This window comes from Bremia lactucae, linkage group LG4 (genome assembly GCF_004359215.1).
Source record: "Bremia lactucae strain SF5 linkage group LG4, whole genome shotgun sequence".
NCBI lineage: Eukaryota > Oomycota > Peronosporomycetes > Peronosporales > Peronosporaceae > Bremia > Bremia lactucae.
The window spans coordinates 2697419-2717051 of record NC_090613.1 but is presented as its reverse complement, the minus strand read 5'-3'; the positions used below and the strand labels follow the sequence as shown (position 1 = coordinate 2717051).

Genomic DNA, 19633 nt, shown 5'->3' with positions numbered 1-19633 from the left:
GGTAGCAAGCTCCACATGTCGACCGCAGATCATCCCCAGACCGATGGCCAAACAGAACGTGCCAATCGGGTCGTGGCGGATGTCTTACGCACTATAGCAACTCCCAAAGAGTGGAGCAAGCAATTGCCCTTTGTGGAGTTCGCTATAAATAACAGTGTCCACGCCAGTACGGGTGAGACACCGTTTTATATTAACGGACTGCGCCATCCTCGGACGCCAGTCTCGTTTGTGCGCAGCCCGAGTCTTAGTGGGGGAGGGCCCCTCACTATGCTCGGTGCGAAAGAGGGACATAGTTTCGTCAATATGACGATGACCCATGAGGGTATCATCTCAAAGACAGAAACTTGCCCTAGTGACCCTGCCAGTTTAGCAGTGGTCAATAAAACTACGCCTTATGACCGACCTCTTGGCGGTATCATAGGCGAGTTTGATGCTGAAAGCGTGAGCGAGGCTCAACGCTTTGTGGATGAGCGATTAGCCATCACACGTAAAGTCCGTGACGCAATGGCAAGCGCACAGGACAAGCAAAAAGAATATGCGGACCGAAATGGTCGCAAAAATAATTCACGCTTTAGAGTTGGTGAAAAAGTACTATTAAGTAGTGCTACTCTACCTCAGAATGCAATTTCTGTACTACCTGGAGGTACTACGAAGTTGCTGCCGCGTCTCATTGGGCCCTTTACGGTGGTAGAAGAGGTTAGAGACCTAAATTATAGGCTCACCCATCCCCCGTATAAGACGACGCACCCCGCATTTTACGTGGGTCGTCTTAAACGGTATGTAGACCCAAATAAGGTCGCATATCCCCATCCGTCTAAGGAGACCGATGGTGACGCTGACTGTGAGTCGACCGTCGTTCGGGTGAGGGAGACGGAGAAGGCGAAAAACTATCAGTCGATCGACTCCTCCCACCACGAACAGGACTCGGAGAGCGAGGGACATCACGCGAGTACCGCGGATTCCTCAGCATTATCCACTCAAAAAGGCTCAAGCGAGTCCCCAGGCGCTCATAACCCTGACGAGCCTTCGCTCGGACCTCAAAAAGATCCGAGGTAAGTCGCGAGACTTGACCCTCGAGATCCGCAATACGTCGTTCAGCAGCGCTAAATGCCTGTGCCAGAATGGACGAAGGTAAGACAGCCGCGAGTTGGTGGGCGAGATCGCCACTCCTATCGTACGCCGCCTGCACTGATGGTTGCGGGTGACAATTCACGCTTTCTTGTTGGAAGGTTGCTTGCCCACCGCTCCGTGAGGCAAAGGTATCAGATCCTCATCCAATGGAAAGGTAACTCGAAGCGTTTCGGCTCTTAAGAACCGATCGATACTCTACGAATTGATGTGCCCGGCTTGGTGGCTACCTATGAAAAGGAGCGTTAGCTGAGGCCTCTTCGCTAATCTCAAATGGCCTAGCAGAAGCAGCGTTGTGAGAAAAAACGGGGGGGGGGTACCGTACCGCCCATGATTTCTTCCACACGCAAGTGGGTGAAATTAATTTGTTGCGATCGCTGTTTCTTTGCACCGGAATGCGGCGCAAGAATTCCGCCTTGTATTGGTCGGGCGTTTTAATGGACGCAACACGACCGGGATCGGGAAGTACGCCCAAGCGATTCTCCCTGAGCCCTCCATGATTTAAAGACGCCATAATAATTATGTGCCTCTAGAACGGACTGAGCACGTTCACGTGTCGTCGACGGAGCTATAGGCTCGAAATCTTCTATGTAAAAACCATTATGGATAATGGTCTGAGCATAAGGCGTTGTGGTTTTACCCAACGAAGAAGCGGATGCGCCTTTATGGGTAGCGCACTCATTAGCCGTCGCGGCGCTATCCAGCGCAGACGACGAGACAGCATTCGTAAATGTTGCTGTCTCCATTTTGTGAGCCATGAGAGAACTTTGGATGGGCAATAATGCGCCATCATCCTTCCTACGAGGTCGTTGTCCGCATCTCTACTTTAAGCGATGGATCAACATCCTCATTGTTAAAGTGGGATAGATTCTTAAGCCCTGTTAACGCGACAGCAGCAGTAGCTGTCGGTGTTTCGACTAAGGCATTAGACGCTGCCGGCGTGTTAACGCGGCGCGTGCGCTTAGTGCGAGGTTGAGCGGGCGTCTTCGCAGACGACCCACCAACGTGGCCCCTTTTAGGTGGCAACTTTGGCACCGTGTATGTTAACACAGGTCGCTAGAGTGATTGAGTGAACTAGCGGCGCGTAAAGCTGCTCGCAGTTCCTCGCTCCTCTTTGACGAATTTCAAAATGTAAATTCGTTCTTGAAGGGGTGGATGGTGTAACGGGCTAAAGTTGCCCTAATGTTACAAAGTCCCCGTTAAGTACACTTGGGGTACTTAAGGGGATGGGTCAATTACTTAATTAAAGTAATTAGGCCCCGCACTCGGGTGTGGCTCACATTTGTCATCAACCCTTGTGTATGTGATGCACATGGGTGCACTCACATTAGGAGGGATGACGGCCAGCGTCATGCGTTACGCGAGGTATCTAGAAAGATACGCTCGCAATACATATTAAGTGTTATCTATAGAGATGACATTTTAATAGTAAAAATAGGTATTTATATTTAAAGCGATTAAATGTAAATCAGTCTGAAAACTACTTTCTATTTAGTAAGTGCGCAAGAGGAGCCGGATTACCGCTCCCATGAAGACACGTAACCACGCTTAGGCGCCCACCACAACTACCTCACTGCGCGCAAGAGAAGCTGGTTGAACCGCTTCCTCGCTGTGCTAGGGTGTGTGTCTAAGTAGAGCGTGGCCGCATTACGACGTGCCCGCCTACAGATGGCATTGTAAGAAGCAAACAGAGTGGCGTTGTCGACGGCTGAATCGGAATATGTGGCTGCATCAATTGGCGCCAAAAAGCTTCTCAGATTGAAGAAATTGGCGAGAGAAATTGTTTTTTTTAGGTTGCGCTTGCCATATCATGAAAATGGACAACCAAGCTGCAATTAAACAAGCGGAAAATGAAGCAAGCTCAAGCCAAGCAAAACTGGACGTTCGTCTCAAGATTATTGGTGATTACTACAAGAAAGGCACATTGAAACCGACCTACGTGACTACGAGCGACATGAGCGACATGCTGGCAGACATACTGACCAAGCCACTTCCAGCCCGTCGACTACAAGCATTACATACTCTCGAATGACTTGAAAAAGCGTGATCCCTGGGGAGGAGTGTTGGAAAATGGTGATGACACAGATAATGTTGTTAATAAACTTACTCTTAAAAAACGTCTTTGGAGACCTCCCTAGCTTTGTATTAAAACAGTCAAATAGGGTCAAGGGACTGCATCTTGCGCAAAGCGTGAAATGCGTTGCTTGAAAGCGTTTAGCTGAAGCGAGGACAAAGAATCTAAGGTCAAAATATTTATTCCGATTAGTCAATAATTGTTTTTGAACGGGTGCCGTTACCCAAAATGGGGTGCCATTAACATTTCCCTTATTTAAATATAAATTGAGGCAGATTATTGAACGCTGTCTTCGAATCCGGTATACTTCTGGCCGAGCTCCCCGGTTTCTTTGCTATTGGTGATTTCGTTACCATTATGAACTTTATGTCGTCATGTCCACCTAGCTTGTTCGCGTTCAAAAATATGTCTGCAGCAGCGCCGAAAATTGCAACGTTAGTCTACTTTATGATTTGCACGTTAGAGTCAAACTTTAACGAAAACAGTCATTTTGAATGCAGATCACTGTGTTCATTAGACAAACCGTTCTTGTAAAGGGAAAGCTAGGTACTCTAGTATCTTTTCGGGGCCGTAAAATCCTTGGTCCACTGGTCCATGTCGATGGCGTGAGATTCTTCTGATGCAGAGCTGTCCTCCTGCCACATCTTTATTGTCTTGTCCGCCTCGCACGTTATAAAACGTCTGCAAATGATACGCAACAAAAAACATTAATTGCTGAGACACAAATAGCAGAGCAAGCTAAATTGCGTACAGGCCCGTCCTATCAAATGTCGATGCAAAAATGCCAGTCTCACTGTCCAGAGACCCGGGCTGCGCTTTTGTCGTGTGACTTTGAAAGCAGTATCCCGTCTGGTAATCCCAGAAACGCATAGATCCATTGTCACCACATGATGACATCACCCCGTCCTGGTTTATTGAAATCGAATTGATGATAGCGTTGTGCTTCGAGAAGTTGCGCAAAAAGCGACCTTCTTTCGCCTCCCACTTTTTCATATTGTCCGCTGCACCTGACATGAACGTGTGGTCCTGTAAAATGTAGATCAGGCATTAAATTAAACAAAGGAAACTAAAAATAAAACAAAACAAAGCTTACCGTCGGAGATTTTGTGATCGCGCGGACCGACTTTTTGTGATTAGTGAGCGTTGTCATCACTTTACCAGCGGCAAGATCCCACAGCTATAGATAGGCAAGACGACACATGAAAGCATTAACTACTTAGTTGCCAAACATATAAAATTACCTTAATTGTACTATCGCTGGAGCCCGTGATGATCTGCGGATCCGTCGCTTGAGTCTCGATGGTCCAGACAGTACTCTGGTGTCCAGAAAGCACGTGAATTTGATTCTTCGTTCGCATATCCCACACCTATCGTTTGCAAATTAATGTCTCCATTCAAGAAAAGCATGAATAAAATGTAACTTAACATACTCGGGCAACAGCATCGCGACCACCGGTGACGAGGATATCAAGCGTAGGATGCACTTTCAAAGAAAAGACACCCGACAGATGGCCATGATAGCTGCGAATCACTTTATTGCACTCGAGATCCCAGCACAGCACCTTTTTGTCTTCTCCAGCCGAAAAAAGGTACGGGTGACGCGAGCTGACTTCCAACCCACGGATAGCATTTATATGACCTGTAAGAGTAAGCTTGAGCTGTCCCGAGGCCAAATCCCAAACCTTGATCGTCCGATCAGCAGAGCCCGTTACAAACCAGTCGTTGGTAGGATCCACAGAAATCGAGCGCACCCAACCAAGGTGCCCTGCAATCACGCGCTTGAGCTTCCAAGGAGCGTGCCACTGAGGCTTAGGCACTTCTGTGGAACGGCGTCGAGTAATCGCGCTTGCACCTAATTGAGCCGCAGATTCCGTCTGCTTCTTATAATTGACAATTGCCGAGGAAGTGTCATTCGATTTTGCTGCCGCACTGTCGTCATTACAAATATAATTAGGCAACGCAACGTAAATTGTGCGGCTGGCCGTACGTTTTTCGTTTCTTTAAAGCCAACTCCTTCTCGGCCTCTTCCGCCACTTTGTGTACGAAAGAATAATTCTCCGCTGAGGCCAAGTTTTTACGATCGATTGAAATAACTGGGATTGAAGGTACTGTGTGACCATTCATGGCTGTTTCTGTCAAGGCTCCGGCACAACTAGGGTGCGCGCGCGTAGAGGCCTCAATCACTGAAGACGTCGAGTCGATGGCTCCGGCCGTCGTCTTTATTTTTTGCATTAATATGAAAGAATCCATCAGGTACGTGTCATTTAATTTAGTACGCACGCGCGCTTTCTTGCTATCAGTGGGATTTTTAAGGTGAGAGGGTATCTTAGAAGACCATTTAAAGCTTTCGAAAACTACAAACTGGTCGTACCTAGGCACGTATTCATGCGATGTGTTTGCCAGTGCAAACATTTCTGCAGTACGGAGTACTGAAGCTTCAATGTGCTGCTGCGCATCCGTAGCAGAGATTACCATCAGTATGGATTTTTCTGTCGCCAATACCTCGCTTCGACAATATTTACACAGAAATCGTATCGCAGATAACAAAAAAAAAAAAAGATTGAGGCTAATGTATATTGTCCAATAAAATCGCAGGTTAAATTTAGAGCTGCATTAGGTGAAAATACGTTAAAATTTCACGCTCCTAGCACTGGTTCAGTACTAGCCAACCAGCACTGATAACGGTAAAGATGAAGCGCCTTCGGACGTGCAGAAGAAGCCAAGGTGTAACGGGCTAAGTAGCCCTATGTTACACAAACCCGTTGAGTACACTCTTGTAATTAACGGGATGGTCAATTACTTCATGTGAAGTACTTAGTGTAACGAGGTACTGCCGATTTGTACTGCTTCAGTGCAAGTGGTGCCACACGTCCCTTCACTAGTACGTGCAGAGGAAGAATCTCTTGAAAACACTTGTTTCAAAGAGGCTTAGAAGTAAACTCTTTTTAATATAATTAAGTTCTTCTGTTTCTATCTAATTAATACTCACTTAATTATATACTAACACAAAACCCGCGATTCAAGTAGATATAATGGCTTATATCTACCAATGGATAAGCTTTTCGAATATTACTATATAGGATAATATTTTTCAAATATTATTTACCTTTTGGATAATGGATAATATATTAATTAACAACCTTTAAGTGTTTATTTCACGTAACGAAACACCCGGTACATCACCCCTCCCTTAAACGACAATCACTCTAACTGTCAATTGAAAGAGTGGTAACTATAAGACCACTTACTTTGTTATCGATGTTGATTGGTCAAAACCATCATTTTTAATTCTATCGCATTGTTCACAAGTCCATGCGGTCAGCGAATAGTGCAGAACCTTCGGCTGCGGTACATGTAGCCGCGTGGGACGCATTATTGTCTCTTGCGGCAGATGTTTCGTCTGCCGTAGCATCATCTCCTCCCGCAACATTAAATGTTGCGGGTGCACGTGGTTATTCACCACGTGAATGCAACCCCTCTTTGGAGGTCGACTATGAGTGCGAGTTGGACGAAATGGCTGACTTGGGGAGAACTAAACAGTTGCCTGATCGTCGTCAGGCAGCTGACTATAAGCCTTCGAATGAGGGGGCTCAATCGGGTGGACTTGCTACTAGCATTCGCTATAGCATGTTCGGTTCCGACGATGAGGATGATTCCTCATCGCCAGCACCGTCTCCCGTGCCGTCACCCGCACATACTTCTATGCGTGGTGATGACGATGGCGTAATAGCCACCGTAATAAAAGTTCTTGTGGTACCCCTGCTTCAGTGGGTAACCACTCAGGGGAGTGCAGATAAAAAAAGGACGCTTATTGCGCGAAATACGTTTATGAATATTTTTTTTTAAATGTATATATTTTTCTACACTTTACGAGATTTGAACTCGTATTTTTGCCGTGAAAAGGCAAGGATGTCCGTCTTGCTCCTGAGAAGAAGCCGTGGCTTTTGCCTGAACGGCTAGTCAATAGCTTTTCTGGAGAGACTACTTCTCACAATAAATATCACTTATATATTGCGACAAAGCTACATGGCCTTGATTCCAGCGCGAAGAATTTTCGCGCTGAGGAAAAAATTTATCTCGATGCTTTTCTTTAGCATCGATGGTATCGTAGCAACAACAAGCGAGATATAAGCTCGTTGATGCAAGCCTGGAATGCGTTTATTCGCAATGTCAAAGACATTGGACACGAAGCCTGACTTCAAAAACTTAACGCGATTCGCGTTAAGTTCGAAATACGAACTCCAACCGGTGCAAGATTTAAATTGCATCGGTTATTTCGTGAGGCAAGACTTCCATGCTTCACATAGGATGATCCCTGTCCGTGCTTTGTCGACGACACGAAACGAGTGAAAGGGGATGTCTATTCCCTTTCTTCGCCCTATCGAAGGGCTCGCATCTCTATCGAGATGCGCGATACGATTGACGTTTTGCGATCGAGTTACAAGCGCCAGGGGCGCGTGTTTTCCGATGGACCTTCTGATCCATCGGATGGGTCTCGTCATACTGACGGACGAGGCCCTCAACGTCAACAACCAGCTGGGAATGAGGCTCCCAGCTGTCATGCGATGGTGGATAACCAGCCAGTGAACAAGATAACTCGTTCGCTGCCCCTTCACATCACGGTCGTTTAGAATACGTTTCACAAGGAAACGTTGACCACCGTGGGACCCACCAATGGTTGTGGCGGAGGAGGGAAATTTAGATCCGACCCGTGTATCGGATCTAGAGTCGAAGATCGACAACCTCGACCGCTACCTACATGTATTGGAGGAGGGTATTGAACACGAGCGCGGTAAGCGTCACTCGTTGGAGCAGGCTGTATATCAAACGGTTGGAAAACCGTTCGAAGAGCGCGTACTCAATGTTGAAGCACGAACGGAAGTATCACGCTCTTCGTGAAAAGCTGTCGTCAGCTCATCGGGGTTTTGAGGATCTTCGGACCCGACATGAGAATCTCCAGATTCAGCATGAGAATCTGGTTCGTGACCACAAGATTCTCTTAGAGATTCTTGAAAAGGGTGGTCAGATCCGACCTCGGAAGAAACCGCGTATTGATGGTACGGGCGGAGCCGACCAACGTAAAATGTAGGATGCGTTCCAATCGTATGTGGCAATTCTATTATGTACGCATTGCCTCCTCTGCGATGCAGTACACGGAAGGCCCAATGAACTTGGCTAGTAGTTTACTGATACCCACATTAGTGACTACACGCTTAAGGTAAGTTTGCCGTAGAGAGTAGTACTAGGTCATTAAGTTTAAATGAAAGAACATTTGCTCTTCTATGTTTGTCTGCGCTCCATTTCTGACGGTCCACTGGGTTAGCAAAGGAATCCTGTACGAAACGGACTCCAGGTTCTCGAGCCAGCAGAAATTTGTCTGCTGACTCATTTGTTTTGTCTTTTCCAGTGCGCACAAAGCGCACTGAAAAGACAAAACAAATGAGCATGAGATCTTTCTCATCTTCGATGGCGATGGCTTCGACATCGACATTACTCGCGTTGTTGTTACTTCGATGCGTGATGAGTATGAGCCAGAAATGGTTTTGCTCGTGCGAATCCCCCCCTTAAACTAGAGGATCGCTCTAATAAGTGGGTATGCGTTGTAGACGCATGCACCGAATTGTTGATGGCGCATTCGAGCATCGGTAAAAACTCGCTCCAATTCGGATACGATTAAACGTAACCTCGAAGTATTTCTTCTAGGACGCGATTTACGCGTTCCGTCGGACCATTTGTCCCTGGATGATCAGAAGTTGACAAAGTCAGCCGTGTTCCGAGAGATCGGAACACGGATCGCCAAAACTCCGCCGTGAACCGTGATCTCTATCTGAGACCAGTTCACGGGGTTAACCGTGGAGTTGAATACCGTGTCGATAAAGACACGGGCACCGCTCGGAGCCGTGATTGACTCTGGTACTGCAACAAGATGTTCTATCTTGCTGAATCTGTCTACAAGAACAAGGATTCCATTGTTTTGTGATCGTCTTCAAGAAATCCGAAGACGATGTCCGTAGATACGGACTGCCAGTATTCTGCCGGAAGTGGTCGAGGTAGAAGAGGTGCACGGGAGTGAAGGGCTAGGCTTCACCCATTGACATACCTCGCAAGCACGAATGTACGTGCGCACGAACTGATACTGGCGGGGTGAGTAAAAATCGCGACTTACTGTGAGATAAATTTTCGCATGTCCACGATGCCCACTTGTTGGTGCATCGCGACACTCATACATGATGCGCTAGTGCAAATTATTATAGTAGGGACGACGACACGTGAAGTGTCGCCCGGCAACTGCTGTGTAGTACAGTAAGCCGTTGCGTGTTGTGTATCGATTGGATGACGATCGATATAAAGCCGGTAAATCTATAAAAGATTATTGGGTGGATTCATCAGATGATCCGTTAAACGCAGATGGTCTTTATCTTTTGTGTAAGCTTTCTTTAAGTCATCAAGCAAAGTTGATGACGGAACAACAGTGGGATTATTTTTACTATTGGAGTGTGCAGCCGACTCGAAATCGGGTTGGCGTGATAACGCATTATTGACGACTTTCAGCTGTCCTTGTTTATAGCCCACGAAGAAATTATACTTCGCGAAGAAATATAGCCACCTCGCCATTCTTTGCGAGAGGTGTGGGCTGTATACGGCCGTGCGAAATTACGCATGGTCCATATATAAGATGAACGGTCTATCTCCGAGGAGAAATACCCTACTTTTGCCAGTGCATATTTCATGGCAAGGAGTTTCTTGTCATGCACTAGGTATTTGCGCTCAGCTGGTTGCAGCTGACGCGATTGGTAGCAGACGACGCGCTCCGCGCTGTCCGTATCGTATTGCGCTAACGCACAGCCGATTGCGAAATCGCTGGCGTCGCAGACCACATGGAATGGTCTGTCTTGATCTGCCATCACCAAGATGGGCGATTGCATCAAGCTTTGCTTGATACCTTCAATGGAACGCTGACAATCATTACCAAATCTCGTCCTTTTTTCAAGAGAAGAGAGAGATGAACTGTCATCTCTGCATAATTGCGTGAGTACTTGTGCAAGTACGCCGCTAGCCCAAGGAGCTTTCTACGTCCCTTGACATCGACTGACCAGTCGGTAATTGCCTTGATTTTTTTCGGGATCAGGGCGCACGCCGTGTTTACCGACGATGCATCCAAGAAGTGGTATTTCGCTTGCAGCAAATATACACTTCTTGAGATTTGCGTACAACTTATGCTTTCGCACAAGTGTAAGAACCTGACGAACGTGATTTTCATGAACTTCACGTCCGTCTTTCCAACTCGGTGCAAATTCCCGCACCGGTCTCAACTGATACGCTACGCATCTGTTGAATGTTGCACGGACGTTACTAAGCCCCTGTGGCATTACTAGCCATTCCCAGAGCATCCCACTGGGAGTGCTCACTGCTGTGTACGGGATGCCCCGTTCACGCATAAGGATCTGATAAACTCCATCCATCAGATCAATGGACGAAAAGATAGTTTTCTTAGACATACCATCTATGCTTACGTATCTTTTAGGTATCGGCGTTTGAGCCGGTACCGCTGCAGCATTCAGTTTATTGAATGCGTGCATTATCCGCCACCCATTTGTTGCCTTTCGCACACAGAAGGTCGGAGAGCTATGTGGGAAGGTTGACTCCCTTACATGGCCTGCTTTTAATCGATTGATAAAGAATTTATCGATCGCAAGTACTTGTTCACGAGGCAGTGGCCACTGCTTCATGACACAGTATTTCGAGCCCGTTTTGAGCTCGATCTCATGTCGAGTACCTTTATCTTTATGCAACTCACACGAAACTGCTTCAGAAAATACATCCCTGAATTCAACCAAATCCTTGTATAAAGGATTTGTCTTGAGTGACTCCAAGGATTGAGTAGTATATCTCTCAATCCGAGTCTTCACATCGTGGACACTTTCGTCCATCGATGCGCTGCCGAAAACCGTTCGTTCTCTGCAAAAATTACCGCCGACCTAATATCGGTTTCGTAATCATCCTCTGTGACGAGTACGCATATCGGCTTGGTTTCACCACCACGCAGATCTCTCAAGAACAGCTTAGCTTCTAGGGTTGGTAATTGAGTTATCTCCGAAGTTAACTTCGGAGGCGCTTACAGATCAAGAGTATAAGCGCCTACTCTTGATCCGTCATTAACCAAGACATTCAATGTCTCGGTTTCTTCCTGGGATTTATACAAGGCTGTCGAGAAATTAATTACTCGGGATGCTGAAGTCTAGTCACTTCAGAATTAATTATTTGAGGAGATTTCTCCTCAAGTACGTGGGGACTTATTCCCTCAACGTCTTCCGACTGTGATTGCGCTATCACAGTCGGGTNATGTTGTTAATAAACTTACTCTTAAAAAACGTCTTTGGAGACCTCCCTAGCTTTGTATTAAAACAGTCAAATAGGGTCAAGGGACTGCATCTTGCGCAAAGCGTGAAATGCGTTGCTTGAAAGCGTTTAGCTGAAGCGAGGACAAAGAATCTAAGGTCAAAATATTTATTCCGATTAGTCAATAATTGTTTTTGAACGGGTGCCGTTACCCAAAATGGGGTGCCATTAACATTTCCCTTATTTAAATATAAATTGAGGCAGATTATTGAACGCTGTCTTCGAATCCGGTATACTTCTGGCCGAGCTCCCCGGTTTCTTTGCTATTGGTGATTTCGTTACCATTATGAACTTTATGTCGTCATGTCCACCTAGCTTGTTCGCGTTCAAAAATATGTCTGCAGCAGCGCCGAAAATTGCAACGTTAGTCTACTTTATGATTTGCACGTTAGAGTCAAACTTTAACGAAAACAGTCATTTTGAATGCAGATCACTGTGTTCATTAGACAAACCGTTCTTGTAAAGGGAAAGCTAGGTACTCTAGTATCTTTTCGGGGCCGTAAAATCCTTGGTCCACTGGTCCATGTCGATGGCGTGAGATTCTTCTGATGCAGAGCTGTCCTCCTGCCACATCTTTATTGTCTTGTCCGCCTCGCACGTTATAAAACGTCTGCAAATGATACGCAACAAAAAACATTAATTGCTGAGACACAAATAGCAGAGCAAGCTAAATTGCGTACAGGCCCGTCCTATCAAATGTCGATGCAAAAATGCCAGTCTCACTGTCCAGAGACCCGGGCTGCGCTTTTGTCGTGTGACTTTGAAAGCAGTATCCCGTCTGGTAATCCCAGAAACGCATAGATCCATTGTCACCACATGATGACATCACCCCGTCCTGGTTTATTGAAATCGAATTGATGATAGCGTTGTGCTTCGAGAAGTTGCGCAAAAAGCGACCTTCTTTCGCCTCCCACTTTTTCATATTGTCCGCTGCACCTGACATGAACGTGTGGTCCTGTAAAATGTAGATCAGGCATTAAATTAAACAAAGGAAACTAAAAATAAAACAAAACAAAGCTTACCGTCGGAGATTTTGTGATCGCGCGGACCGACTTTTTGTGATTAGTGAGCGTTGTCATCACTTTACCAGCGGCAAGATCCCACAGCTATAGATAGGCAAGACGACACATGAAAGCATTAACTACTTAGTTGCCAAACATATAAAATTACCTTAATTGTACTATCGCTGGAGCCCGTGATGATCTGCGGATCCGTCGCTTGAGTCTCGATGGTCCAGACAGTACTCTGGTGTCCAGAAAGCACGTGAATTTGATTCTTCGTTCGCATATCCCACACCTATCGTTTGCAAATTAATGTCTCCATTCAAGAAAAGCATGAATAAAATGTAACTTAACATACTCGGGCAACAGCATCGCGACCACCGGTGACGAGGATATCAAGCGTAGGATGCACTTTCAAAGAAAAGACACCCGACAGATGGCCATGATAGCTGCGAATCACTTTATTGCACTCGAGATCCCAGCACAGCACCTTTTTGTCTTCTCCAGCCGAAAAAAGGTACGGGTGACGCGAGCTGACTTCCAACCCACGGATAGCATTTATATGACCTGTAAGAGTTAGCTTGAGCTGTCCCGAGGCCAAATCCCAAACCTTGATCGTCCGATCAGCAGAGCCCGTTACAAACCAGTCGTTGGTAGGATCCACAGAAATCGAGCGCACCCAACCAAGGTGCCCTGCAATCACGCGCTTGAGCTTCCAAGGAGCGTGCCACTGAGGCTTGGGCACTTCTGTGGAACGGCGTCGAGTAATCGCGCTTGCACCTAATTGAGCCGCAGATTCCGTCTGCTTCTTATAATTGACAATTGCCGAGGAAGTGTCATTCGGTTTTGCTGCCGCACTGTCGTCATTACAAATATAATTAGGCAACGCAACGTAAATTGTGCGGCTGGCCGTACGTTTTTCGTTTCTTTAAAGCCAACTCCTTCTCGGCCTCTTCCGCCACTTTGTGTACGAAAGAATAATTCTCCGCTGAGGCCAAGTTTTTACGATCGATTGAAATAACTGGGATTGAAGGTACTGTGTGACCATTCATGGCTGTTTCTGTCAAGGCTCCGGCACAACTAGGGTGCGCGCGCGTAGAGGCCTCAATCACTGAAGACGTCGAGTCGATGGCTCCGGCCGTCGTCTTTATTTTTTGCATTAATATGAAAGAATCCATCAGGTACGTGTCATTTAATTTAGTACGCACGCGCGCTTTCTTGCTATCAGTGGGATTTTTAAGGTGAGAGGGTATCTTAGAAGACCATTTAAAGCTTTCGAAAACTACAAACTGGTCGTACCTAGGCACGTATTCATGCGATGTGTTTGCCAGTGCAAACATTTCTGCAGTACGGAGTACTGAAGCTTCAATGTGCTGCTGCGCATCCGTAGCAGAGATTACCATCAGTATGGATTTTTCTGTCGCCAATACCTCGCTTCGACAATATTTACACAGAAATCGTATCGCAGATAACAAAAAAAAAAAAAGATTGAGGCTAATGTATATTGTCCAATAAAATCGCAGGTTAAATTTAGAGCTGCATTAGGTGAAAATACGTTAAAATTTCACGCTCCTAGCACTGGTTCAGTACTAGCCAACCAGCACTGATAACGGTAAAGATGAAGCGCCTTCGGACGTGCAGAAGAAGCCAAGGTGTAACGGGCTAAGTAGCCCTATGTTACACAAACCCGTTGAGTACACTCTTGTAATTAACGGGATGGTCAATTACTTCATGTGAAGTACTTAGTGTAACGAGGTACTGCCGATTTGTACTGCTTCAGTGCAAGTGGTGCCACACGTCCCTTCACTAGTACGTGCAGAGGAAGAATCTCTTGAAAACACTTGTTTCAAAGAGGCTTAGAAGTAAACTCTTTTTAATATAATTAAGTTCTTCTGTTTCTATCTAATTAATACTCACTTAATTATATACTAACACAAAACCCGCGATTCAAGTAGATATAATGGCTTATATCTACCAATGGATAAGCTTTTCGAATATTACTATATAGGATAATATTTTTCAAATATTATTTACCTTTTGGATAATGGATAATATATTAATTAACAACCTTTAAGTGTTTATTTCACGTAACGAAACACCCGGTACATCACCCCTCCCTTAAACGACAATCACTCTAACTGTCAATTGAAAGAGTGGTAACTATAAGACCACTTACTTTGTTATCGATGTTGATTGGTCAAAACCATCATTTTTAATTCTATCGCATTGTTCACAAGTCCATGCGGTCAGCGAATAGTGCAGAACCTTCGGCTGCGGTACATGTAGCCGCGTGGGACGCATTATTGTCTCTTGCGGCAGATGTTTCGTCTGCCGTAGCATCATCTCCTCCCGCAACATTAAATGTTGCGGGTGCACGTGGTTATTCACCACGTGAATGCAACCCCTCTTTGGAGGTCGACTATGAGTGCGAGTTGGACGAAATGGCTGACTTGGGGAGAACTAAACAGTTGCCTGATCGTCGTCAGGCAGCTGACTATAAGCCTTCGAATGAGGGGGCTCAATCGGGTGGACTTGCTACTAGCATTCGCTATAGCATGTTCGGTTCCGACGATGAGGATGATTCCTCATCGCCAGCACCGTCTCCCGTGCCGTCACCCGCACATACTTCTATGCGTGGTGATGACGATGGCGTAATAGCCACCGTAATAAAAGTTCTTGTGGTACCCCTGCTTCAGTGGGTCACCACTCAGGGGAGTGCAGATAAAAAAAGGACGCTTATTGCGCGAAATACGTTTATGAATATTTTTTTTTAAATGTATATATTTTTCTACACTTTACGAGATTTGAACTCGTATTTTTGCCGTGAAAAGGCAAGGATGTCCGTCTTGCTCCTGAGAAGAAGCCGTGGCTTTTGCCTGAACGGCTAGTCAATAGCTTTTCTGGAGAGACTACTTCTCACAATAAATATCACTTATTTATTGCGACAAAGCTACATGGCCTTGATTCCAGCGCGAAGAATTTTCGCGCTGAGGAAAAAATTTATCTCGATGCTTTTCTTTAGCATCGATGGTATCGTAGCAACAACAAGCGAGATATAAGCTCGTTGATGCAAGCCTGGAATGCGTTTATTCGCAATGTCAAAGACATTGGACACGAAGCCTGACTTCAAAAACTTAACGCGATTCGCGTTAAGTTCGAAATACGAACTCCAACCGGTGCAAGATTTAAATTGCATCGGTTATTTCGTGAGGCAAGACTTCCATGCTTCACATAGGATGATCCCTGTCCGTGCTTTGTCGACGACACGAAACGAGTGAAAGGGGATGTCTATTCCCTTTCTTCGCCCTATGGAAGGGCTCGCATCTCTATCGAGATGCGCGATACGATTGACGTTTTGCGATCGAGTTACAAGCGCCAGGGGCGCGTGTTTTCCGATGGACCTTCTGATCCATCGGATGGGTCTCGTCATACTGACGGACGAGGCCCTCAACGTCAACAACCAGCTGGGAATGAGGCTCCCAGCTGTCATGCGATGGTGGATAACCAGCCAGTGAACAAGATAACTCGTTCGCTGCCCCTTCACATCACGGTCGTTTAGAATACGTTTCACAAGGAAACGTTGACCACCGTGGGACCCACCAATGGTTGTGGCGGAGGAGGGAAATTTAGATCCGACCCGTGTATCGGATCTAGAGTCGAAGATCGACAACCTCGACCGCTACCTACATGTATTGGAGGAGGGTATTGAACACGAGCGCGGTAAGCGTCACTCGTTGGAGCAGGCTGTATATCAAACGGTTGGAAAACCGTTCGAAGAGCGCGTACTCAATGTTGAAGCACGAACGGAAGTATCACGCTCTTCGTGAAAAGCTGTCGTCAGCTCATCGGGGTTTTGAGGATCTTCGGACCCGACATGAGAATCTCCAGATTCAGCATGAGAATCTGGTTCGTGACCACAAGATTCTCTTAGAGATTCTTGAAAAGGGTGGTCAGATCCGACCTCGGAAGAAACCGCGTATTGATGGTACGGGCGGAGCCGACCAACGTAAAATGTAGGATGCGTTCCAATCGTATGTGGCAATTCTATTATGTACGCATTGCCTCCTCTGCGATGCAGTACACGGAAGGCCCAATGAACTTGGCTAGTAGTTTACTGATACCCACATTAGTGACTACACGCTTAAGGTAAGTTTGCCGTAGAGAGTAGTACTAGGTCATTAAGTTTAAATGAAAGAACATTTGCTCTTCTATGTTTGTCTGCGCTCCATTTCTGACGGTCCACTGGGTTAGCAAAGGAATCCTGTACGAAACGGACTCCAGGTTCTCGAGCCAGCAGAAATTTGTCTGCTGACTCATTTGTTTTGTCTTTTCCAGTGCGCACAAAGCGCACTGAAAAGACAAAACAAATGAGCATGAGATCTTTCTCATCTTCGATGGCGATGGCTTCGACATCGACATTACTCGCGTTGTTGTTACTTCGATGCGTGATGAGTATGAGCCAGAAATGGTTTTGCTCGTGCGAATCCCCCCCTTAAACTAGAGGATCGCTCTAATAAGTGGGTATGCGTTGTAGACGCATGTACCGAATTGTTGATGGCGCATTCGAGCATCGGTAAAAACTCGCTCCAATTCGGATACGATTAAACGTAACCTCGAAGTATTTCTTCTAGGACGCGATTTACGCGTTCCGTCGGACCATTTGTCCCTGGATGATCAGAAGTTGACAAAGTCAGCCGTGTTCCGAGAGATCGGAACACGGATCGCCAAAACTCCGCCGTGAACCGTGATCTCTATCTGAGACCAGTTCACGGGGTTAACCGTGGAGTTGAATACCGTGTCGATAAAGACACGGGCACCGCTCGGAGCCGTGATTGACTCTGGTACTGCAACAAGATGTTCTATCTTGCTGAATCTGTCTACAAGAACAAGGATTCCATTGTTTTGTGATCGTCTTCAAGAAATCCGAAGACGATGTCCGTAGATACGGACTGCCAGTATTCTGCCGGAAGTGGTCGAGGTAGAAGAGGTGCACGGGAGTGAAGGGCTAGGCTTCACCCATTGACATACCTCGCAAGCACGAATGTACGTGCGCACGAACTGATACTGGCGGGGTGAGTAAAAATCGCGACTTACTGTGAGATAAATTTTCGCATGTCCACGATGCCCACTTGTTGGTGCATCGCGACACTCATACATGATGCGCTAGTGCAAATTATTATAGTAGGGACGACGACACGTGAAGTGTCGCCCGGCAACTGCTGTGTAGTACAGTAAGCCGTTGCGTGTTGTGTATCGATTGGATGACGATCGATATAAAGCCGGTAAATCTATAAAAGATTATTGGGTGGATTCATCAGATGATCCGTTAAACGCAGATGGTCTTTATCTTTTGTGTAAGCTTTCTTTAAGTCATCAAGCAAAGTTGATGACGGAACAACAGTGGGATTATTTTTACTATTGGAGTGTGCAGCCGACTCGAAATCGGGTTGGCGTGATAACGCATTATTGACGACTTTCAGCTGTCCTTGTTTATAGCCCACGAAGAAATTATACTTCGCGAAGAAATATAGCCACCTCGCCATTCTTTGCGAGAGGTGTGGGCTGTATACGGCCGTGCGAAATTACGCATGGTCCATATATAAGATGAACGGTCTATCTCCGAGGAGAAATACCCTACTTTTGCCAGTGCATATTTCATGGCAAGGAGTTTCTTGTCATGCACTAGGTATTTGCGCTCAGCTGGTTGCAGCTGACGCGATTGGTAGCAGACGACGCGCTCCGCGCTGTCCGTATCGTATTGCGCTAACGCACAGCCGATTGCGAAATCGCTGGCGTCGCAGACCACATGGAATGGTCTGTCTTGATCTGCCATCACCAAGATGGGCGATTGCATCAAGCTTTGCTTGATACCTTCAATGGAACGCTGACAATCATTACCAAATCTCGTCCTTTTTTCAAGAGAAGAGAGAGATGAACTGTCATCTCTGCATAATTGCGTGAGTACTTGTGCAAGTACGCCGCTAGCCCAAGGAGCTTTCTACGTCCCTTGACATCGACTGACCAGTCGGTAATTGCCTTGATTTTTTTCGGGATCAGGGCGCACGCCGTGTTTACCGACGATGCATCCAAGAAGTGGTATTTCGCTTGCAGCAAATATACACTTCTTGAGATTTGCGTACAACTTATGCTTTCGCACAAGTGTAAGAACCTGACGAACGTGATTTTCATGAACTTCACGTCCGTCTTTCCAACTCGGTGCAAATTCCCGCACCGGTCTCAACTGATACGCTACGCATCTGTTGAATGTTGCACGGACGTTACTAAGCCCCTGTGGCATTACTAGCCATTCCCAGAGCATCCCACTGGGAGTGCTCACTGCTGTGTACGGGATGCCCCGTTCACGCATAAGGATCTGATAAACTCCATCCATCAGATCAATGGACGAAAAGATAGTTTTCTTAGACATACCATCTATGCTTACGTATCTTTTAGGTATCGGCGTTTGAGCCGGTACCGCTGCAGCATTCAGTTTATTGAATGCGTGCATTATCCGCCACTCATTTGTTGCCTTTCGCACACAGAAGGTCGGAGAGCTATGTGGGAAGGTTGACTCCCTTACATGGCCTGCTTTTAATCGATTGGTAAAGAATTTATCGATCGCAAGTACTTGTTCACGAGGCAGTGGCCACTGCTTCATGACACAGTATTTCGAGCCCGTTTTGAGCTCGATCTCATGTCGAGTACCTTTATCTTTATGCAACTCACACGAAACTGCTTCAGAAAATACATCCCTGAATTCAACCAAATCCTTGTATAAAGGATTTGTCTTGAGTGACTCCAAGGATTGAGTAGTATATCTCTCAATCCGAGTCTTCACATCGTGGACACTTTCGTCCATCGATGCGCTGCCGAAAACCGTTCGTTCTCTGCAAAAATTACCGCCGACCTAATATCGGTTTCGTAATCATCCTCTGTGACGAGTACGCATATCTGCTTGGTTTTACCACCATGCAGATCTCTCAAGAACCGCTTAGCTTCTAGGGTTGGTAATTGAGTTATCTCCGAAGTT

The 19633-nt window shown here is 46.2% G+C and overlaps 2 protein-coding genes across 2 annotated transcripts; both read right to left on the bottom strand.

Moving 5' to 3' along the window:
• Positions 1–3365: 3365 nt before the first annotated feature.
• Positions 3366–5733, bottom strand: CCR75_007931 (uncharacterized protein). Its single transcript, XM_067965987.1, has 6 exons — positions 5190–5733; positions 4633–5131; positions 4444–4569; positions 4296–4379; positions 3954–4228; positions 3366–3883 (listed from the first exon to the last, which is right to left on the bottom strand). Exons 1-6 carry the CDS (start codon positions 5675–5677, stop codon positions 3754–3756), a joined length of 1602 nt encoding a protein of 533 aa, XP_067816872.1. The 5' UTR covers positions 5678–5733; the 3' UTR covers positions 3366–3753.
• A 5961-nt stretch (positions 5734–11694) lies between these two features.
• Positions 11695–14062, bottom strand: CCR75_007930 (uncharacterized protein). The gene is made up of 6 exons (XM_067965986.1): positions 13519–14062; positions 12962–13460; positions 12773–12898; positions 12625–12708; positions 12283–12557; positions 11695–12212 (listed from the first exon to the last, which is right to left on the bottom strand). The coding sequence occupies exons 1-6, from the start codon at positions 14004–14006 to the stop codon at positions 12083–12085; spliced, it is 1602 nt and encodes a 533-aa protein (XP_067816871.1). The 5' UTR covers positions 14007–14062; the 3' UTR covers positions 11695–12082.
• Between the last annotated feature and the right edge of the window lie 5571 nt (positions 14063–19633).